The sequence below is a fragment of the Entelurus aequoreus genome, linkage group LG07, assembly GCF_033978785.1.
Source record: "Entelurus aequoreus isolate RoL-2023_Sb linkage group LG07, RoL_Eaeq_v1.1, whole genome shotgun sequence".
Lineage (NCBI taxonomy): Eukaryota > Metazoa > Chordata > Actinopteri > Syngnathiformes > Syngnathidae > Entelurus > Entelurus aequoreus.
The window spans coordinates 58,286,019-58,310,322 of NC_084737.1; the positions used below are offsets into that span (position 1 = coordinate 58,286,019).

At 43.4% G+C, this 24,304-nt stretch overlaps 1 protein-coding gene across 2 annotated transcripts in view; it reads right to left on the reverse strand.

The window, feature by feature from the left end:
- The window catches only part of LOC133654081 (bone morphogenetic protein receptor type-2-like), a 105,011-nt gene extending 87,994 nt beyond the window's left edge, over window positions 1-17,017 (reverse strand). Inside the window, exon 1 of one of the 2 annotated variants that reach the window (XM_062054084.1) lies at window positions 16,022-17,017. In XM_062054084.1, coding sequence (XP_061910068.1) covers window positions 16,022-16,103 — 82 coding nt within the window. In that variant the 5' untranslated portion in view covers window positions 16,104-17,017. The remainder of the gene's footprint in view (window positions 1-16,021) is intronic. The other variant, XM_062054085.1, reaches the window with a different exon arrangement.
- Between the last annotated feature and the right edge of the window lie 7,287 nt (window positions 17,018-24,304).

Consider the following 24,304-nt stretch of genomic DNA (forward strand, 5'->3'; position numbering starts at 1 on the left):
TTACTGAAGACGCCGCACCGATCCGCCTGTCGATCTCACGATCCACTCTTCCCTCACTCGTGAACAAGACTCCAAGGTACTTGAACTCCTCCACTTGGGGCAGGGTCTCCTCCGCAACCCGGAGATGGCACTCCACCCTTTTCCGGGCGAGAACCATGGATTCGGACTTGGAGGTGCTGATTCTCATCCCAGTCGCTTCACACTCAGCTGCGAACCGATCCAGCGAGAGCTGAAGATCCTGGCTAGATGAAGCCATCAGGACCACATCATCTGCAAAAAGCAGAGACCTAATCCTGCAGCCACCAAACCAGATCCCCTCAACGCCTTGACTGCGCCTAGAAATTCTGTCCATAAAAGTTATGAACAGAATCGGTGACAAAGGGCAGCCTTGGCGGAGTCCAACCCTCACTGGAAATGTGTCCGACTTACTGCCGGCAATGCGGACCAAACTCTGGCACTGATCATACAGGGAGCGGACCGCCGCAATCAGACAGTCCGATACCCCATACTCTCTGAGCACTCCCCACAGGACTTCCAGAGGGACACGGTCGAATGCCTTCTCCAAGTCCACAAAACACATGTAGACTGGTTGGGCAAACTCCCATGCACCCTCAAGGACCCTGCCGAGAGTATAGAGCTGGTCCACAGTTCCACGACCAGGACGAAAACCACACTGTTCCTCCTGAATCTGAGGTTCGACTATCCGGCGTAGCCTCTTCTCCAGCACACCTGAATAGACCTTACCGGGAAGGCTGAGGAGTGTGATCCCACGATAGTTAGAACACACCCTCCGGTTCCCCTTCTTAAAGAGAGGAACCACCACCCCGGTCTGCCAATCCAGAGGTACCGCCCCCGATGTCCACGCGATGCTGCAGAGTCTTGTCAACCAAGACAGCCCCACAGCCTTAAGGAACTCCGGGCGGATCTCATCCACCCCCGGGGCCTTGCCACCGAGGAGCTTTTTAACTACCTCAGCCCCAGAAATAGGAGAGCCCACCACAGATTCCCCAGGCACTGCTTCCTCATAGGAAGACATGTTGGTGGGATTGAGGAGGTCTTCGAAGTATTCCCTCCACCGATCCACAACATCCGCAGTCGAGGTCAGCAGAACACCATCCTCACCATACACGGTGTTGATAGTGCACTGCTTCTCCTTCCTGAGGCGGCGGATGGTGGTCCAGAATCGCCTTGAAGCTGTCCGGAAGTCGTTTTCCATGGCTTCCCCGAACTCCTCCCATGTCCGAGTTTTTGCCTCCGCGACCGCCGAAGCCGCACACCGCTTGGCCTGTCGGTACCTGTCCGCTGCCTCAGGAGTCCTATGAGCCAAAAGAACCCGATAGGACTCCTTCAGCTTGACGGCATCCCTCACCGCTGGTGTCTACCAACGGGTTCTAGGATTACCGCCACGACAAGCACCAACTACCTTGCGGCCACAGCTCCAATCAGCCGCCTCGACAATAGAGGCGCGGAACATGGTCCATTCGGACTCAATGTCCAGCACCTCCCTCGTGACATGTTCAAAGTTCTTCCGGAGGTGGGAATTGAAACTCTCTCTGACAGGAGACTCTGCCAGACGTTCCCAGCAAACCCTCACAATGCGTTTGGGCCTGCCAGGTCTGTCCGGCATCCTCCCCCACCATCGCAGCCAACTCACCACCAGGTGGTGATCGGTAGAAAGCTCCGCCCCTCTCTTCACCCGAGTGTCCAAAACATGAGGCCGCAAATCCGACGACAACTACAAAGTCGATCATGGAACTGCGGCCTAGGGTGTCCTGGTGCCAAGTGCACATATGGACACCCTTATGTTTGAACATGGTGTTCGTTATGGACAATCTGTGACGGGCACAAAAGTCCAATAACAAAACACCGCTCGGGTTCAGATCCGGGCAGGCATTCTTCCCAATCACGCCTCTCCAGGTTTCACTGTCGCTGCCAACATGAGCGTTGAAGTCCCCCAGTAGAACGAGGGAATCCCCAGGGGGAACACTCTCAAGTACTCCCTCGAGTGAATCCAAAAAGAGTGGGTACTCTGAGCTGCGGTTTGGCGCGTAAGCTCAAACCACAGTCAGGACCCGTTCCCCCACCCGAAGGCGGAGGGAAGCTACCCTCTCGTCCACCGGGTTGAACTCCAACATGCAGGCTCTGAGCCGGGGTGCAACAAGAATTGCCACCCCAGCCCGTCGCCTCTCACTGCCGGCAACGCCAGAGTAGAAGAGAGTCCAGCCCCTCTCGAGAGAACTGGTTCCAGAGCCCTTGCTGTGCGTCGAAGTGAGTCCGACTATGTCTAGTCGGAACTTCTCCACCTCGCGCACTAGCTCAGGCTCCTTCCCCCCCAGCGAGGTGACGTTCCACGTCCTAAGAGCTAGCTTCTGTAGCAGAGGATCGGACCACCAAGTGCCCTGCCTTCGGCTTCCGCCCAGCTCACATCGCACCCGACCTCTATGACCCCTGCTATGGGTGGTGAGCCCATTGGAGGGGGAACCCACGTTGCCTCTTCGGGCTGTGCCCGGCCGGGCCCCATGGGGACAGGCCCGGCCACCAGGCGCTCGCCTAGGTGAGGGATCAGACAAAGAGCAGCTCGAAGACCTCAATGAAAAAAAAAAAAGTATGATTGGTGTAGTTAATAATATAAAAATTGTATTTCAAGTTACCGTATTTCCTTGAATTGGCGCCGGGAATGTAGTATTCGCCTGCCTAGAATTACAGCCGGGTCAAACTCGTTTCGCAAAATAATTAGCGCATGCTTGGCACTTCCGCCGGGTCAAATATGAGTCATTAAATGACTCCCGCCTCCAGGTGGTAGAGGGCGCTAGTGATCCTTCTTGCGACTACCAGTACTGCAGGAGACAGGTACTGCAGAAGAAGACAACAAGCAGCAAGCATGCAGCAATTGTTTGCTTGCACTTTTAACATGGAGGATTACATATCTAAAATAAAACCGTTTTCTAAACTGGACTTTCAATCGAAGCAGGAGTTAATAATTAAAGGAATATCTCCAGAGACTTTTAAAATTGAAGAAAGATGAGAAAGACTGCCTTTGATCAGAAGCAGCTGCACATGGACCCATCTACAAGTAAAGGTAAGATCATAATAACGTTTTTTTCATTAAATGTGTTTTTCATGATAAGGTATGCGCCGGAGTGAGAAGAGGTTTTAAAATAATTAGAGCATGCTTGCTCATTCCGCATGGTTTTGGTAACCGCAGGAGTGAGAAGAGGTTTTAAATTAATTAGCGCCCCTGCGGCTATTCAAGGAAATACGGTAACACTTACTAAACAACACTTTCAAATGGTGAATTATTGCCCCAATTGGTGCTTCTCACCAGTGCTTTGGCAAACAACAAGCGGTGAACCAGATTGTGGAGTTTTAAAAAAACCTAAATTCTGTATCTTATATTGAATGAAAATACATTTAAGTGCAGTTAGAATTTGAGGTACTGTAAAATAATGTATACCAACACATAAAACAAGTTTAATGATTATTTCAGGAACAAAATGTGTTTTATTCACAAACAAACAAAAAGAACACAGTGTCTGCAGAGTTTTTTACATGTTAAATCAGAGGAGTGGAATATTTGCAGACACGTAAACAAAATCTCTGATTAAAAATATTTAGATATAAAAAGGCCTTTTCTGATTAAATAAGTGGGTGTGTTGATTTTCCCACTTTGGACCAATACAGTCACATAGACGTTCTGAGTGCCTGCAAGTCTGCATTCATAGAAGTATTACTGGTGAGCTGCAGCAGATAGTGAAAGTAAAGTGTGTCACTAAAGTTGATGCTCCTTTTAAATGTTATGTTTCAACTTCTATGCTAGTGTTAGTCATATCTCTTTATTTTGTTCTTCTGAGCTGCACTCCCAGCTGTGTAAGGGGAAAGAGGCACAACGCTGATTGAACATTAATTACATTGTGATGAGACTGCCTTTCGCATACCTGCCAACTTTGGAAACTCAAAAAGCCTAGTAGCAGGTCCAGGACAAAGTCCTGGTGGGTGGTTCAGGCCCCCCGACGCAAAAGAAATTTCAGCAATCAGACAAGTTAGACTATGGTTAAAACCTTCACATTTGTCATAATCAGAGGCAACTTTGGTGTACTGCAAAAATGTGTCCAAATTTAACTCTTAAAAAAAAAAAAAAAAAAGAAGTTAGAACTAAATAAAAAAATTCAGAAATCACAAAGTATTACAGACAGACATACAGGGTGATACGACTATTTACAGTACCGGTGGGATAATAATGATAATGATGCATGTTATTTTTCAATAATTATGTAATTTAGAGATTTTTTTTTTTTTATCCTAACATGAGCATGTGAAATTTAATCATTCAACCTACTCGGTTATCATAATAAATCTATGCAGGCTGAATTGAAATCATCTCAGCTTGAAGAACATACATGTAATTTCTATTCGATTATTTGAATAATGTTTAAATAATGACATCAGATTAACTGACAGATACATAAATAAAAAGTTAAAACATATAATACCATAGGTTACCACCATAGATGGCTTCAAAATTATGATTTAAAAAAATTAAATTACTGCTGTTTCTCGAATAAAAATAATTCATAATAAATATGAATAATGATGCAATATTTTAACATGCCACTGTATGGAAATAACTGTCTGAATATCAAAAATGAAAAATACTAACAAAAAAAAAATTCTACTTATGATTTTAAAATAGTATTTTTTTAGTTACAAAATAAGGGAGAGGAAATGATGCATTTACTAAATTAATTCAATTTTAGTGCGTATTTCCCTACTTACTAGCAATGAACACTGAAGGAGACGTTTCCGTGATGAAAGCGGCAACTCCTTTCTTCAATCCCAACATTACTGCAGCATAAAGTGCACTTCGAGTAATTTTCCCCTTTTCTTGGATGGACAATTATTCCTGGATAGGCTTTGGAATATTCTTCACGGAATAACTGTAATTTTCTTTTTGGTTTAAGTGCACTTCGAGTAATTTTCCCCTTTTCTTGGAGGGATAATTATTCCTGGATAGGCTTTGGAATATTCTTCACGGAATAACTGTAATTTTCTTTTTGGTTCAAGACTCGTTTAGAGGCTTTTTCTCCGGCTGATTCCATGACCGTCCATTCGGTTGAAATCAATGGCGATTTGGTGCCTAGTGTTTGGCAGTAAAGCTATAAATAGCCTCTCGTATGGCATACGGAATCGCTCGACAGGAAGTTATCAGAGCAGTGCCGATTGTATTGCTTCGATAAGGTTCTTTAGTCATTTCACAAATAAACATTTTCTAAAAGATTTTTAAGTTAATAATTGTTAACAGAAAACCGTAGTTTTTACCACTGCAGCCGTGGATGATCAAAAACCGTACTCATTACGGGAAAACTGTAGTTGTTGTTTGCGACAATGGAACGGGATGGCGCGCACATGGACAAACTTTCACACAAACACACGCAAACGTACACAAACACACACATTCACAGACACACACAGGATCACGGTCAATAAAGGTGGATTGTTCCGTGCAGGATTATACCAAGCATCGTTGCTTCCCTACTGTTTACTACTGCGGTAACTTCTAACAGACATATCCGCCAAGTTTGATCGAGGAAATATGCTACTAGCTGATCACCGTGATAGAGCTCAAATTAATCGCGATCAACAATCACGATCATATAATAGCCCAGCACTAGCTACAACTCTAGTCGGTCTCAGTACTGGCGCATTTGTGGCAATTTCAAGGATTTAGTGCAATCAAAGTCAACATTTTCAAGAATAAATTGGGCAAAGAAGATTAAGAAGGAAGAGGACAAATATTTAGACTCTTGCAGTTTTATGGAATATTTTGCTTCGATGTCTTGAAGAGCACGTCTGTGGGCAAACAGTTCAAGAGAGGCGCGGTGGAACTTTTACGTGACGTGAGCTCCCAAAACATTCTATTTTCACTTGTTTTCTTCTCCGTTGATAATTATTTATTTTGTAACTGTCCATTTTGGCAAATAGGCAAATAGACATAATAGTTATCACTTTTTGATGATGTTTTCGTTGGATAAATGCGATCTGAGCGCAGGAGCGTTCACATTGAGGACGCACGGCCTGTATATCCAATTTATTTCCACATACGAAAGAGGCTTGGGTCAGATATGAAAAATTTGGAATTTGCACAGTTCACAATGACATTAAAAAAATCCAATACAGGTCGCATATGGGCAAATATATTATAATTGACCTGCAGTGTGAACAAGGCCTTAGTTTGTGGTCAAAAGCTTGCACCCATATGCCACAGTAGACACTCTTTTTGCAGTGTTTGTATTCTTACTTTGCACTTTAGTTTAAAACTGTCCGAACATGATTTTCAGTTGTGTAATGTACAACTTTACCTCTGCCTGCATGTTTAATATTGAAGTGCAACTTTGTTTGTCTATACTTTATTTAGCAATTTAAATTATTGTTATTGTGGTGTATATTTGAGGTGATCCCCCAATCCCCTCCTTAAGATATTTTATTGCTTTTGGTTGTATTTTTTATTCAAGTGCAAAATGTTGCTAACAGACAAAGTATATTTTATTGTTATTGGTTTGTTTTATTTAACTTAGAGATTAAAGTGTTTTCATTCCAAATACGATGTTAAAATACACAAGAAATACAAATTTATTGTGTTTGAAAAAAAAAGAATCCATACATTATTATGTATTATCATTACATTAATGGTTAATTTGGTGTCATAAAAATAATAATATAAGGTCAAGCAAAATTTGTTATCAACCCAGGCCTAAACTTCGGGAGTTTTGTTGATAATTTCCACAACGAAGTCACTGTACAACTAAGCACACTAAAGAAAGTACATTAAATATTCCCATTAAGTGCACCTACATTTATGAATCATGTTAAATTAATAATATAGCTTGGAATAAACTGGAAAAAAGCAATAGTTGTGCGGGAATACGGTTAATTGCTAATGCCACAAGCTAATGCTACTAGCTCACTGACAACCTAACCCAAATTAGCATGGTTAATCGCAGGGCACATACAGACAAACAATAATTTCCACTCACATTCCTACCTATGGACAATTTACAGTCTCCATTTAATCTAACATGCATATTTTTACAAAGTTGGAGAAAATCGGGAGAAAACCCCACCCGCACATGAGTGCACGCGCGCACTGTTTTCATTTAAAAATAAAAATAAAAATATTTTGAAGGTGTGACGCCATTTAAATTGACGTACCGGTTCGCCACAATTAAATACATGTAGGAGAAACCCTGTAACAACAACACTGTAACAAGTCAAGTCACATCATATGCTGATTGACAAAAAATAAATAAACAAAATTCAAGTTTCCCCTGACTGTAATAAGATAACAAAACAGTGCAATAAGTGCCTGCTCCTTATAAAGGCAACGTTCAATTGTAGAGCTTAAAGAAATCAGGGTTTAAATGATAAAACGCATTTTTTTCCACTAAGAAATCAAAAAAGTTAACGAACAGTTATTTGTAATTCCAAATAAACCAATAAGATAATCATAAACAACTTTTTTGTCATCAAGTGCTTCCACCTTATGGTCTTTTATTTCAAACGTTTGCTCTCATCATACACTTTCTCATCAGTCTTGTGGCTTTTTTGTTTGCTTTGGTCACCACAATTAACGCAAGATCTTGGCTCCACATAGGCAGCTTTGTACTGCTTTTATAAATCTTAACTTAAGTGATTTTCAAGGTGATATTTCAGATTTTATTGTGTTGAAGCCCGCCTTTAACCCTCCTTGTTTAATTTCTGCAGAACACGTTTAGCAAACTATGTGTTAAATGTCTTCTCTAAACATGCTAAAGAAAGTCCACATTGATAATTGCTGCACCACAATGATTTTTTCTCTGCACGCAATATCATGGCATCACAAATATGCAAACATACAGTAGAGGAGAGGAGGTATTGAGAAGCCAGGTAGCACAAGCCTCAACAGAGAAACAAACACGAAGATGATAAGCCTGTATTATTGGCTCAATTCATACATATTTCCTCAAAAACTTTGTCTTCTCAGCGGTCCTCTTAATAAAGATAGGCAAAAGAAAATAAGAAGAGCACAAGCAAAGCCAAGACTGCCACTGTAACTGCGGCAGGTGGAGCCTATCCAGCTGCATTCAGGCTGAAGGCACGGTACACCTTGGACAAGTCGCCACCTTATAAACAGTCACCCAGAAAAGATATTTGAAGCCAGTTAAGCTAAACATCACTGGATGTTTACACTGTTACTTAAATCCATCAGCTGTAAGTTATTTTTTTAAATATAGTTTGAAACAGTAGATGTTCCGACACAACTATTTGCACGTAAAAATACATGGTTTGTAGTAATAAATATAATCATACCATTTGAGAACTGTATTTGTGTTCAATTACAGTAAGTGTGTTTGTCCTAAACATTCCTGCCTCTTAATTTTACACATTATGGCACCTTTTTTTGGGACATATACCACAATAATATCATACTGGCGGCATGGCGTAGTGGGTAGAGCGGCCGTGCCAGAAACCTGAGGGTTGCAGGTTCGCTCCCCGCCTCTTACCATCCAAATCACTGCCGTTGTGTCCTTGGGCAGGACACTTCACCCTTGCCCCCGGTGCCGCTCACACTGGTGAATGAATGATGAATGATAGGTAGTGGTCGGAGGGGCCGTAAGCGCAAACCGGCAGCCACGCTTCCGTCTACCAAGGGCAGCTGTGTCTACGAAAGTAGCTTACCACCACCAGGTGTGAATGAATGATGGGTTCTCAGTTCTCTGTGAAGCGCTTTGAGTGTCTAGAAAAGCGCTATATAAATCTAATCCATTATGCAGCTGCCTTAATATAATGACAATATCGTACAGTGGTATTTTGATACCGTTACATCCTTAATGCCTTGGCATTTAGTCAATCGCAACTGGACTTGTTCAGTTCGTCTTAAAAGACATTTCGCTTCATCCGAACAGGCTTGGTCAGTGGTGATGATTCAGATAGACATGATGCAGTGGGCTCATCAGGTTCATTAGGATGGGACAAAAGTACGTACAGGCAATGTTGAGGTAGTATAGCTAGGCTGATCAGGAATAGTGTAAGCAGAAATACAGCTGCAATCATCTGCTTACCAGTAAAAGGTTTTATACTTTTCTTTGGTGGCATTTTTGCATTCTTCTCTCTCTGCTTACTCGAAAAGAACAGAATCTTGTCAGAAGCGACATGTTTGTGCAGATGTCGTTTGACATACAAAATAAATTGGTGACCATAATTTTTAAATTGTTTTTCACCACCACTGTCGATAGTGTTTTATTTCATTAAAGCACCTAAACGATAACACACCATTGACATAAAGGAGCACAGCATCCAGCAGAAGAAATGTAGTTATTATTGCTATGACAATTATATCTTTAATTGCTAAATGAAATCCAAAGTATCGGGCTAGTTGTTTTAGTAGTGGCTAAGTTAGCATGTATTAGGGCTGGGCAGTATGGACCCAAACTGATACTGCGGTATTTTTAGTTTGAATACCGGGTTATCCGATATATGCTGGTATATTAAAAAATACTTCAAAGTGCTTAAGATTGCCTCAGTGTTTTATGGCTAAATAACCAGTGTGGAGCGCACTCAGATTATTTTTGTTGTAAGTAGCAACATAATGTGCTGTTTATCCTTTAAAAAGTAATTAGTTAGCCGTTTCTATGTCAAAGTAATTTTCGTTCATTTTGTTTATGATTGTTAGGTTTATATATCCTCATGCTTGTGCGCGGGATAGATGGAGCTTGTACTTCTTCACTGCGTTGAAAGCCACTGGCTGTGAAGTTTAAAGCTACTTTTCAGCCAACCAGCCGCTACACTACAGTAGCTTATTCCGCAATGGGTATGGGTAGAGGCACTTTTAAACCAAGTTGTTGTTCAATTTTTTGACACACCGAGCAACCGGCAGAGAGGCGCTATCCTTAGTTTCTGTGCTAATTTGCTGACAGAACTGAACAACATAAACTGATGAGATTAGTGACAAAATCGCTATAAGGAGATATATGTTCTCAAGCCAATTGGTGTATGTGTAAATAAAGCTGCAGTCACTCACAAATGCAGTCGCTGACCAAAGCATTGTATCACACTCAGGAGTCGAGAAGACGGTACTGCGCACAATATATTTTCTAAAGTTTGATGCACAGCGCGTCATTGAGCCTCCATAAACACACAAGGGGTGGGGGTGAGCCAAAGACGATGCCCTGTGCTTCGCCTGTCGCAGTAAAGCACAAACTGCTTAACAAAGGCACATCAAACGATATCGGTATGGAAGTTTGGTCTCAAATACTGTATATACCGCTTTCAAAAATATCAAGCAGCCCTAGCATGTAGTGATACGGTGTTCTAAGGATATATATCAAAAACCTTTATTTTTTGGTACGAGCTCTTTAGTACAACCTCCCATCTTAATCTCTGACAATGGCAAGTCATGGTGAGTAAACTTGTAAAGTTTGTAGTTATTAACTACGCAAACGTAAGTTCCTGTTACTGTTCCGCTCCCGCTAACATCTCTTCTTGCTGGCTTAGCAGACAGATACCTACTCAGTGGCCTAGTGGTTAGAGTGTCCACCCTTAAATCGGTAGGTTGTGAGTTCAAACCCCGGCCGAGTCATACCAAAGACTATACAAATGGGACCCATTACCACCCTGCTTGGCATTCAGCATCAAGGGTTGAAATTGGGGGTTAAATCACCAAAAATGATTCCCGGGCTCGGCCACCGCTGCTGTCCACTGCTCCCCTCACCTCCCAGGGGGTGAACAAGGGGACGGGTCAAATGCAGAGGACACATTTCACCCCACCTGGTGTGTGTGTGACAATAATTGGTACTTTAACTTAACTTGAACTAGATGACAGGTAGGGTTGGGTATCGAGTTTCGATCGGAACCGGGACTAACTTTCCGATTCTCACGGAATCGTTCAAAAGTTTAAATTTCGATTCCTATTTTCGATACCAGTCCGCCGACCGGAAAAAAATATGTCCGCCGAACCGGAAGAAGAAGCCCCGGACACCAAAGAAGAAGCGCCCACCGCCGGAAGTGTTAGCATAGCCGAGCTCAAGCATGGATAGCGGGCGTCGGCGGTCGAAAGTGTGGCTTTACTTTACAAAAAAATAAAAAATAACCACGAAATAACAGAGCTCCATGTCCATCAAGAAACGAGTGGAGAGAGAGCTGCAGATGTACCAGGACGTTCCACCGATACTTATGTCTGATGACCTTGCTACATGGTGGTGGTCCGGTGGAACCAACAAAAGACTTATCCTTTGCTGTCAGATCTCGCTTTCTACTATTTATGCGTTCAAGCTTCTTCCACACCCAGCGAACGTGTATTTTCCACAGCAGGAGACACTATCTGTCCAGAACGCTCACGCATCCTGCCTGAGAAGGCGGATATGGTCATTTTCCTAAACAAGAACTGTCTCTGATTTTATACTGTACCTGCTGCTAATCTGGACTGGGTTTTGCAAGTTGTTTCTTATTGTTTATTTGCTTTTCTGCACCAGGTTAGCCCATCAGTGGGAGCACGGTAACATTTTTAAGTACCTGCAGCATCATACACTTGTGTGTGTAAATGTGTTTTCATGAGATTTCCTGCAGCATCATACACTTGTGTGTACCGTATTTCCTTGAATTGGCGCCGGGAATATAGTATTCGCCTGCCTAGAATTACAGCCGGGTCAAACTCGTTTCGCAAAATAATTAGCGCATGCTTGGCACTTCCGCCGGGTCAAATATGAGTCATTAAATGACTCCCGCCTCCAGGTGGTAGAGGGCGCTAGTGATCCTTCTTGCGACTACCAGTACTGCAGGAGACAGGTACTGCAGAAGAAGACAACAAGCAGCAAGCATGGAGCAATTGTTTGCTTGCACTTTTAACATGGAGGATTACATATCTAAAATAAAACCGTTTTCTAAACTGGACTTTCAATCGAAGCAGGAGGTAATAATTAAAGGAATATCTCCAGAGACTTTTAAAATTGAAGAAAGATGAGAAAGACTGCCTTTGATCAGAAGCAACTGCACATGGACCCATCTACAAGTAAAGGTAAGATCATAATAACTTTTTTTTTATTAAATGTGTTTTTCATGATAATGTATGCGCCGGAGTGAGAAGAGGTTTTAAAATAATTAGAGCATGCTTGCTCATTCCGCATGGTTTTGGTAACCGCAGGAGTGAGAAGAGGTTTTAAATTAATTAGCGCCCCTGCGGCTATTCAAGGAAATACGGTAAATGTGTTTTCATGAGGTTTTCAAAAATAAAGCTCTCTTGAGGAAAGTGTACCCCTGGGAAAATGTATTCATAATTCATAATATTTATATTCAAGTTCATAGATTTGATATTTATATTCTAGTTGAAAACAGCCTTGTGAGGAATTTATAGTAAAGTTCATAAAAAGTTAATAGAATCAAAATTGATGGAGAATGTCAGATTATTTCATTCAGAAAGACTGTAGGTTAGCTAGCTCATTTAAAATACCCTAAACTTTTTTTTTGACCCTGCCTCTTAAAAGAATCGGAACCGAGAATCGTCAGGAATCGGAATCGAAACAAATAATCGGAACCGGAATCGTTCGAATTCAAACGATACCCAACCCTAATGACAGGTTGTCAACAAAGACTATTTTTTCATAGTTTTTCTATCCAAGCAATTTAAAACTGGATATACAAAAATGAAGTATGTCAATTTTAGGGCTGTAACGATAAACAGTAATCATGATGGCCGCGGTAAAACTCCCAACAGTTTGTATTACCGTCTTAAATTAGAATACTTGAAAAACTGTGATGAATAACTGCACTGTGACAAACTCACAAACTGATTTGCGCCAGCTCAAATGCTAACATGAAAAAATTAGTCAATAACGCCTTGCCCCATTACAAAAAAACATACCCCAATCTAAAATTGTATAAACACATTGCTGTCTGAGCAACTAAGATATTCAATTGTGGACATTGACCCCACAAGCTATGCTTTCTTAAACCAGAGTGATTGTTCTATCCTCAAAGGAATATGAGACAGAGGTGTTTTTAGGATGCGCTCAAGAACCGCTGAACAGAGTAGACCGCCACTATGCCCGCCAGAAATAATAAACAATTGTACCTAGTTATATTTATCTTTCAAAGAATAAAACAACTTTGCATTATAGAAATATTTACTTACTAATAGTATTACAAAATTATAGAATAAAAACAATGATGTACAGGCCATATACCGTAGGGCCCGGAAACGTAGTTTACCCACTCAAGAGTACTTTCCTTTTCTATACCATGTTGTTCACATTAACAAAATGCCGATCGGAATGTCTGGATTTAGGGATGTAAAAATTAACAATATCAATAATTTGAGATCAACTGATATGTTTTTTTTTCAGGGCCGATACCAATACAGATTATTAGTAGTCAAGGAGGCAGATAACTGATAATTAGGGAAGCTATTTACTTGCTGTAAAATGTATTTAAATATGAATAGTATGTCAGTAAACAGAGGCTTCAAGTTGTTTTTTGGTTGTTGTTTTTTTTGTAGAGAACGTATCAGTAGCGACATGCTGTTTTCTGCAGCGCTAATGCGAAAGTTAATTTAGCATCAAAAACACCAGGGCATTTCGCAAACACATTTATTACATGTGTCTAATGCTGCGGGTCAGAGGAGCATCAACATTCACATTTCAAAATTTGGAAAATCTCCTGGGAAAACTGGTAAAAATATGGGATTTTGTTACATCACAATAACTCACCAACTATGCAATTTTATAGCAGTTTATGGATTTTAACATTGCAAAGTTTCCTCAGGAGGAAGAGAATGGGAGACGGGGAGGGACAGGGTGCATTCAAGGACTGCTCAAAAGAGTAGGTAGGACGCCACAACGCCCACCACACACAATAAATAATAATACATTTTATTTGTTACACACTTATCTTCAAGTACTTTTAATGCATTACAGTACAAACCAACATTTAAACAATAAAAGCTTAGCCATTAAAACAGATAAAAAATTAAGACTAAAACATCATCAGTAAAGCATAAGAAACATAATATGCAAAATTGTTGGTTTTCTAACAGTGTCTACTGTGTATTTATTTTAGATTTGAAAAAATAACTGTCAAAAGACTTCATTGGGTGCAAAAGTACTTTTGAGCACATTCAACAATACAGCAATAACAACAATAACTGTGATAATAATAATAAAAACTTTAAATACACATTTACTGCACGGATTCTGCAATAGAGCGCACATAATAGCGCGGTGGTGTGGGTGCCATGATTAGTGTGGTGGCGAACAGCGGAGATTTATATATTTTTTAAATTAATTTGCACATGTTAGGAATGAAATGTTATTGTTGTTGCTGTGAATGTATTAGAAGAAAGATACAATTATGGCTCGCAGCAAAATCGTTATTTCTAACTATTTTCCATCAAATATGCATTGAGTCTTTATCCGATTACTCAAATAATCGAAAACACTGATCAATAAATTATGTGACTACTAAAAAAATTATAGATACAGAAAGCTAAAACTGATCAATGGTAAATAAATGGTAAATGGGTTATACTTATATAGCGCTTTTCTACCTTCAAGGTACTCAAAGCGCTTTTGACACTATTTCCACATTCACCCATTCACACACACATTCACACACTGATGGCGGGAGCTGCCATGCAAGGCCCTAACCACGACCCATCAGGAGCAAGGGTGAAGTGTCTTGCTCAAGGACACAACGGACGTGACGAGGTTGGTAGAAGGTGGGGATTGAACCAGGAACCCTCAGGTTGCTGGCACGGCCACTCTCCCAACTGCGCCACGCCGTCCCTCAATCAAATCAATTGTTTTACCCAGCCCTAATCTTTGCATTAAGATTCTGTTGACAACATGTTACTGAAGTCTAATGAATGAATGAATGAATGAATGATCTTTATTGTCATTGTGCATGTACAGGTACAGGTCCAACGAAATTTAGATTGCTTCCCTGAGGTGCTTTGCATTTTTTTTAAAAAGAAGAAACCACACAATATACAAAAACAACACAATATACACAATATGCAATATACAATGTGGCCTAAGACCACTCTAGGAGGCAATGTAAAAGAAAATGAGACAGTAAAAAGTATAAAGTGACTAGAGAGGAGTAATGCTGAATCCCAGTGTGCTAAGGGGGTGGGAGTCAGCATTTCCTACCTCCTATGCTGTGCCGGCTTTTTATTGTGGATTAATTGTGTGAATAAATATGATAAATATTGTCCAGTTGGCATGTAATCGCTGATTGCACAGTCCCGGATCGTGATTGACCGGTGGCTTCCTCATGTTGCACGTGAGGGAGTTTTTGTTTTTTTTTACAATTTAGCTGCGTTTAGTGCAAGCCTTGGAATCACACTATTTGCGTTAAGTTGTCATCAAAAAATACACAAAACCAAAAAATAATAGTCTTGCCATCTTCCCACACATTCCACAAATGTCCCCACACATAGAATGTTCCAGCATCTCAGTGCATCCCAGTGAGTATCTTATCATACCCAAGGTCTCACTGAAGCCTGGCCTCAACCCAAAGGCTGGAAGGGGGGCAACTAGGCAGACAAGGCCTGCAGTATGTTTGGCAGTGTTTTTCCAGGCCTTTTGTACACAGAATGATTAAAAGGGAGCCAGTGTTGGTATTTTTGCTTCTGCGCTCTAGGGTAGCTGTCGATGAAGGCTACATGACCACTATGAGACGAGCTCCACAATTCACTGCAGAAACCACAGTCGAGTGACAAAGATCCATCCATCCATTTCCTACCGCTTGTCCCTTTCGGGGACTATATCAGCTGCATTTAGGCAGAAGGCGGGGTACACCCTGGACAAATCGCCACCTCATCACAGGGCCAACACCATTCACACACTAGGGCCAATTTAGTGTTGCCAATCAAGATGATTGAAATAAATCAAACCTATAAACAACGAAGACATTTAACACACACTGATCAATGCGTTTCATATTTGCAAGAGTATATTTTCGATGCACAAATATAAACACAGCAAATCACACTTACCAGCCACCGGCGTCAGGAGAAGCGCCAGGCAAAAGCCGAATTTTGCGAGGGACTGCATCGTTGTTGCACGGCCCGCAACCATGATGGTGTGCGTCGACTTTGGTCTGTCGCTTGGTGCTAATCCACACTGTAACTTTTTGGGCTTTCTTTTTGTGGCCACCTCGTAAATGTCTTCTCCTGTCCCCGCGTCAGCCCAAATCAGTCAAAATCGCTCTTTCAGGCGTGTCATGCACACTTTGACGCACGCTACAAAACAACCCCCCTGTCCCCCCAAAACAAGAATTGCTTCTGTGTAGTTTTGGAGGCGTAAACAATCAAACTGACGCTATTTGAGCCCCGCATAAATCCTGGCGGTAGGCTAAGCAGTTAGCTTGTTTGGCATTCCTAAACGCAGCGGCGAAAACAAGCCATGTCTACAAGCTACCGTGTTAGCCACAGTGTCGTGCTACACAAACTTAGCTAAAGACACGGAGAATGTCGCTCCAAACGACACATATCCCATTAAATCAGCACAATCACCCGTAGACCATTCTCGGGTGCCCACGTAATTATTTCGCCCACCCGTGTCTGCTCTTTAAACAGGACGTTCCCATGTAATTATACGTTAGCTGATGAGCTCGGCTAAGCAGCCAATGCTACGGTGGCTAGCCGACGTTAGCAAATGTCTACTGACTTACTTAAATGCGTCCAGGCTCATTTTGTTGCGCTAAAACGACTTTTTCTACTTTACGACATGCCCAAGAAATATTATTTAAGCGCTTGCAAGCGGCGGCTGGGTGGACGTGTATCTCTGGTACCGATCTTCTCCCGGGGCGGTCGACTGCGCTGGCTCTAGACGCTTTGGAGCTCCGTTAGGCAGACAGACAGACAGGGTGGGTTGCTGGGAACGCCTCATTTGCAGGCTTGTCTGGACCGCTCGTCTCCGGTGTCATGTTGCTATGGGCTGGCGTCGGGAGGGCGGGGGAGGTGGAGTACAGTACCGCGGAGGCAGCGGCGGGGGCGCAGCGCCACTGTGCCGCAGACGAGGAGCACAACACCCTGGCAACCTTGGTTGCGTTCAAGTTACATCGTAAAACAGAAAGGCGATCAAATACGTCAGTAGTACCACAGTTTGAGAATCATCCATCGCATCCATCCATCCATTTTCTACCGCTTGTCCCTTTTTGGGGTCGCGGGGGGTCGCTGGAGCCTATCTCAGCTGCATTCGGGCGGTAGGCGGGGTACACCCTGGACAAGTCGCCACCTCATCACAGGGCCAACACAGATATACAGAGAACATTCACACTCACATTCAAACACTATGCCCAATTTGAGTGTTACCAATCAACCTATCCATCCATTTTATTACCGCTTGTCCCTTTCGGTGTCGCACTGACCTACAAAACAAAAACAAATAAAACAATTTCAGTCAGGATAAATGGTTACTCGGGGGATCGCTCCACTATTTCAGAATGACTGCATTACAGTTTTTTGTAATTTTTGGGGTTTAGTTTTTGTATTTGTTACTGTTTTCTTGGCCATTGTTCTGTTTTTTCTTTGTTCAAAGACGTTGCTGGGCCTGATGAAGGGGCTTAGCTGGGAGTCACACCTTATATTGATCAAGCCATTAAAGGCCTACTGAAATGAAATTTTCTTATTTAAACGGGGATAGCAGGTCCATTCTATGTGTCATACTTGATCATTTCGCGATATTGCCATATTTTTGCCGAAAGGATTTAGTAGAGAACATCGACAATAAAGTTTGCAACTTTTGGTCGCTGATAAAAAAGCCTTGCCTGTACCGGAAGTAGCGTGACGGCACAGGTTGAAGAGCTCCTCACATCTGCACATTGTTTACACCAGCAGTGAGAGCGATTCGGACCGAGAAAGCGACGATTACCCCATTAATTTGAGCGAGGATGAAAGATTTGTGGATGAGGAAAGTGAGAGTGAAGGATTAGAGTGCAGTGCAGGACGCCAGGGTGTATCTTTGTTCGCTCTGACCGTAACTTAGGTACAAGGGCTCATTGGATTCCACACTTTCTCCTTTTTCTATTGTGGATCACGGATTTGTATTCTAAACCACCTAGGATACTATATCCTCTTGAAAATGAGAGTCGAGGATGCGAAATGGACATTCACAGTGACTTTTATCTCCACGACAATACATCGGTGAAGCACTTTAGCTTCGGAGCTAACGTGATAGCATCGTGCTTAACTGCGGATAGAAACAGAAGAAACATGCCCCTGACTGGAAGGATAGAAATAAGATCAACAATACTACTTCAGGGTTGCAGGTTCGATCCCCGCTTCCGCCATCCTAGTCACTTCCGTTGTGTCCTTGGGCAAGACACTTTACCCACCTGCTCCCAGTGCCACCCACACTGGTTTAAATGTAACTTAGATATTGGGTTTCACTATGTAAAGTGCTTTGAGTCACTTGAGAAAAGCGCTATATAAATGTAATTCACTTCACTTCACTACTACTATTACTTCTACTATCAGGAGACACCGAACCAAACCCTGCATCTGTAACCACACGGTTAATGCTGTCCAGCCTGGCGAAGCCTAGCAATGCTGTTGCTAACGACGCCTTTGAAGCTAACTTAACTACGGGACCTCGACAGAGCTATGCTAAAAACATTAGCTCTCCACCTACGCCAGCCCTCATCTGCTCATCACGACCCATGCTCACCTGCGTTCCAGCGATCGACGGCGCGACGAAGGACTTCACCCGATCATCAGTGCGGTCGGCGGCTAGCGTCGGATAGCGCGTCTGCTATCCAACTCAAAGTCCTCCTGGTTGTGTTGCTGTAGCCAGCCGCTAATACACCGATCCCACCTACAGCTTTCTTCTTTGCTGTCTCCATTGTTCATTAAACAAATTGCAAAAGATTCACCAACACAGATGTCCAGAATACTGTGGAATTTTTCGATGAAAACAGACGCTGTTTGTCAATCTGTGACGTCACGCGCAAACGTCATCATACCAAGACGTTTTCAGCCGGATATTTCCCGGGAAATTTAAAATTGCACTTTATAAGTTAACCCGGCCTTATTGGCATGTGTTGCAATGTTAAGATTTCATCATTGATATATAAACTATCAGACTGTGTGGTCGGTAGTAGCGGGTTTCAGTAGGCCTTTAAGCCTTCTTATGCATCCATCCATCCATCCATTTTCTACCGCTTGTCCCTTTCGGGGCCGCGGGGGGTGCTGGAGCCTATCTCAGCTGCATTCGGGAGGAAGACGGGGTACACCCTGGACAAGTCGCCACCTCATGGGGCGGTATAGCTCGGTTGGTAGAGCGGCCGTGCCAGCAACTTGAGGGTTGCAGGTTCGATCCCCGCTTCCGCCATCCTAGTCACTGCCGTTGTGTCCTTGGGCAAGACACTTTACCCACCTGCTCCCAGTGCCACCCACACTGGTTTGAATGTAACTTAGATATTGGGTTTCACTATGTAAAGCGCTTTGAGTCACTTGAGAAAAAGCGCTATATAAATGTAATTCACTTCACTAATTCACTTCATCACAGGGCCAACACAGATAGACAGACAACATTCACACTCACATTCACACACTAGGGCCAATTTAGGTGCACGTTTTTGGAGGTGGGAGGAAGCCGGAGTACCCGGAGGGAACCCACACAGTCACATGCAAACTCCACACAGAAAGATCCCGAGCCCGGGATTGAACTCAGGACCTTCGTATTGTGAGGCACATGCACTCACCCCCGTTCCACCGTACTGCCCCCCTTTTTATGCAGTGTGTTGCATTTGATTGTTGTGGATCGTTGGTTGGATTTTCTGACCTATTGTCATTGTCATTGCTTCTCTTTCTGTTAATATTTTTTCCAATTTTCCTTGCATGCTGCTCTGAATAAACAGTCCTATTTATTGCAACTCATGATCCATCTTTGGTTGCTGACTCACGACTCTTGACAACAGTATCATAACACAGTTCTCCGAATCCTTTATTCCTTTAATAACCCATTGCGTTACATCAACATCAAGTTCTGTTTGAACTTAAAATAAACAGTAAAAGCATGTCCATTTATTTACTTTCTTTATGTTACTTTCCTGTTTCCACATGAAATACACTGTAATAGCGGTGGAGAGATAAAAGAGTTTTTCTTTCTTTAAACAAGTCAGCCTTTTTATTTTCAGTTACAAATAGCACTGTCTAACTAACAGGCGTCACACACACAAGCGTCTCCTCGAACACTTCCTCGTGTTTCTCCCTTGCGCCCACACAATGTTTCAATACTGCAGGCAAGACTGCCACTGCCCGAGGGCACTGAACATTGAATTTTTTATTTTCTTCTTTAACAATAACAAGAATCAACAAAAAATAAACAAGAATCAACAAAAAAAATGTCTCAGTTGGTCCTGCCTACATTGGGACCCACATAGTCTCTGAGGTATTGTGGTGGCCCTCTTTCCCTTCACAGGCGCCCCAGTGGTGGCGGCGACACGCTGCTGCCAGTGGTCTCACCTGCGCAGCTGACCAGGGCGGCTTGTTGTGGCATGGGGGACTCTGGACACTCTTCTCATTATTTTGTGGTGCTGGTAGGACCCTCTGGCCCACCACGGCAGGGTCTTGGTCTCCCTGGTACAGCGCCAGCCAGTCTCAATGAAGGACCATTTTTCGCCCTCATTCATGCCCACATTCTGCTGCGGCTGACGGGCAAACTTGTGTGCTATCTCAAGTCGGTCCTGGAGTTTCCTGGTATACTCCGGACCTGAGACAGGATACGCATCCTCAAAATTTCTTCCCTGGCTCCTCTGCAGCGCCTCTGGAACTCCGAAATGGCTGAATATGCCATCTATCAGGGTTGAAACCACTGTCTCTGCTTCCTGATCAGGAAGGAAGTAGGCTTCTGATCACCGTGTAAAATAGTTGATACGGCCCCACAATGTCCACGTCAACTCTTTCCAGTGGAGTCCCCACCAAGGCCTGCTGCAGAGGGGTACATGAACGGCCAGGTGGACCCTTCCTCACTACACACAGGTCAGAGCGGCGGCAGAAGTCTTCCACGTCTCTTCGGCAACGCCCCCAGTATAAACTCTTGCAAAGGCGGCAAAGGGTTTTTGCCATGCCAAAGTGCCCAAAACTGGCCGTTCCATGCATTCCGTTGAGCACAGTCTTTTTGTAGACTTCTGGGAATGACTACCTGCCACCTCTCTTCTCCCATAGCTGGTGCCTTCGACGCCTGCTGAAGCACCCGGTGGCAGAGCCGCAGTGTCTCAAACTTTGAGTCACCCTTGTCTTTGGTCACAACCCGCTCTCCTTCAGGTGTGGGCTGTGTCAACACTCCTCCTACCCCTTCCCCACTGGCATCTATGTCGAGGATGAAAGCCAGTTTGGGGTTCACCGGAGCTTGGACAGGGGACTTACTCAGGGCTTTTTGGAGGATGCTGAACGCCTTCTGGCACCTGTCAGACCACTCAGTCAATCTCTTTTTGGAGCATCTAAAAGAGGGGAGCTGCTGTGTACACAAACCCCGTACAAACCTCCTGTAGAACGAAACCAGCCCCAGGAAACTTTTTAACTGCTTGGGGTTGGTGGGGGTCACTTTCTCTGCCTGGGTGCTGATGCCTTCAGCTCCCACACGATGACCCAAGAATGACACTTCTTTCTGCATGAAGTGGAATTTTTCTGGGTGCAGCTTTAGGCCAGCCTTTCAAATCCTCTCCAACACCAGCCGAAGGGACTCTAGAACTGCCTTGAACGAGCTGCTATGAGTCAAGATGTCATCAAAGTAGACTAGACACTGCCATCGAGGGACCCAGGCCAACGCTCGGTATATCAATCTTGCAAAGGTTTCTGCCGCATTATACAGTCCAAAGGGGAGGATATTACATTTCCACAGGCCCATCCCAGTACAGAATGCAACACAATGGCAGAGGCTTGTTCTGCGTATTTTTGCACAAATCGGCGGACCGTGGAAAACAGGTCACAGAGATTATTTCTCACAAGTAAGAGTGATTATTGTACTGTATTTATGCCCACTAGCAAAATTGAAAGACTTCTATGGGAATACAAAAACAAAGACTCCGATTTCCCTCGCCCAGACACGGGTCACCGGGGACCCCTCTGGAGCCAGGCCCGAAGTTGGGGCACGATGGCAAGCGCCTGGTGGCCGGGTCTGTCCCCATGGAGCCCGAAGAGGCAACGTGGGTCCCCCCTCCAATGGGCTCACCAATCATGGGAGGGGCCATAGAGGTCGAGTGCGTTGTGAGCTGGGCAGAAGCCGAAGGCAGGGCACTTGGCGGTCCGATCCTCTGCTGCATAAGCTAGCTCTTGAGACGTGGAATGTCACCTTGCTGGGGGGGAAGGAGCCTGAGCTAGTGCGCGAGGTGGAGAAGTTCCAGCTAGATATAGTCGGACTCACTTCGACGCACAGCAAGGGCTCTAGAACCAGTTCTCTCGAGAGGGGCTGTACTCTCTTCTACACTGGCGTTGCACGCAGTAAGAGGTGACGGGCTGGGGTAGCAATTCTTGTTTCCCCCCGGCTCAAAGCCTGCACGTTGGAGTTCAACCCAGTGGACGAGAGGGTAGCTTCCCTCCGCCTTCGGGTGGGGGGTATGACAACAACTGACTGTTGTTTGTGCTTACGCACCAAACAGCAGTTCAGAGTACCCAGCATTTTTGGATACACACGAGGGAGTACTGGAAAGTGCTCCCCCGGGTGATTCCCTTGTCCTACTGGAGGACTTCAACGCTTATGTTGGCAACGACAGTAAAACCTGGAGAGGCGTGATTGGGAAGAATGGCCGCCCGGATCTGAACCCGAGTGGTGTTTTGTTATTGGACTTTTGTGCTTGTCACAGATTGTCCATAACGAACACCATGTTCAAACATAAGGGTGTCCATATGTGCACTTGGCACCAGGACACCCTAGGCCGCGGTTCCATTATCGACTTTGTAGTTGTGTCATCGGATTTGCGGCCTGGCTGCTGATCACAGCAAGTCTCTTCTCAGTATTTGAATGGCAAATGTGAAAATCCAGCGATTTTGAATAAAAATAATCTAAAACTGGTGAAGTTAAATGGAAAATAACTTTATAGTATAATAACTGGATACATATAACAATTTAATTAATTTTTTTTCTTTTTACATTTTTTTTCTTTCCATGATGGCACGTGAGGCCACGCCTCACCTGCCTCCACTGACTGTACGTCACTGGGTTATACAGTAGATAATGTAAACCGTAATTCAAATTTTTTTTCAATTACCTATATTTTGGAAAAACTGCTGTCAAATACAAAAGTTGCTGACTTTTGGTGCCTGTGTAAATAGATTGGATTGTTGAGTAAGCCGGGCAGTGACTCACCCACTGCTTCACTTGCAGTACACAATTATAATCTGTGCCACCCTTTTTGGGCAATTTAGAAAAGCAATCTATTTAGCATGCCAATGTTGTGCCAAAAACACCGGCAACAGCGGTGGTGCGCTGCTATGAATGTTACAAAGTTTTTCTTGCAAAAATGAACGCCACCTAAAAAAATGTAAAGATGGCAGCTGCGCTGACGTATTGAAGTAGTGGGTGGACACAGGCACAGCAGGGTATATAACTTTGATTGGCAAAAACTGCGTCATACTTTGCAAGACCTTTGTCATGTGACAGCAAACGTTATAAAAAGTTCTGAGACATGATCCATTGGTTCCGTATTACTTTACCAGAAGTGGATCTTGAGTTTTGAGCAACATATTTTTGTGTACAGAATTTATACATACTAAAAAAATTTTGAGTTCACAAAACACAAACATAAAACATTAAAGTAAATACATTTAGTGTCAAATGAAAACTTTGGTAATGGACACAAAATGACCTTTATAGGTATCACCTACCCATACTATGTGGTAAACTGATATCCGTAACCTAGCAACAGGTGGCAATGTGAGCATTGTGAATAATGTAAAAAAGTGAAAAATAAAATAAAATCACAAAAAACAGTAATGCACATTGTAGTCATTGGACTCCATTATGTCATGGAAACATGATAGGACGCTGTGATTCATGTTCCGTGATGCGGGAAACACGGTCTTGGCTTTTCGCTGTTCATTTTGGATGGACTAACCTAAAGACCAACTTGCTACTACTCCTTCAAACAGCGTATGCCACAAAAGCAAAATTTGGAGCATCTTTCTCCCTGGATACGTGGCAGTTTGATGATCGGTGGACAGCAGGATGGCTTTACCTGAGGTGAAGAAGTTCACCCGGGGTCTCAATAAACCAGGAACTGCTGCTGAGCTGAGACAAAGTGTTTCGGAGGCTGTTAAGATGTCACTGATAGCGGT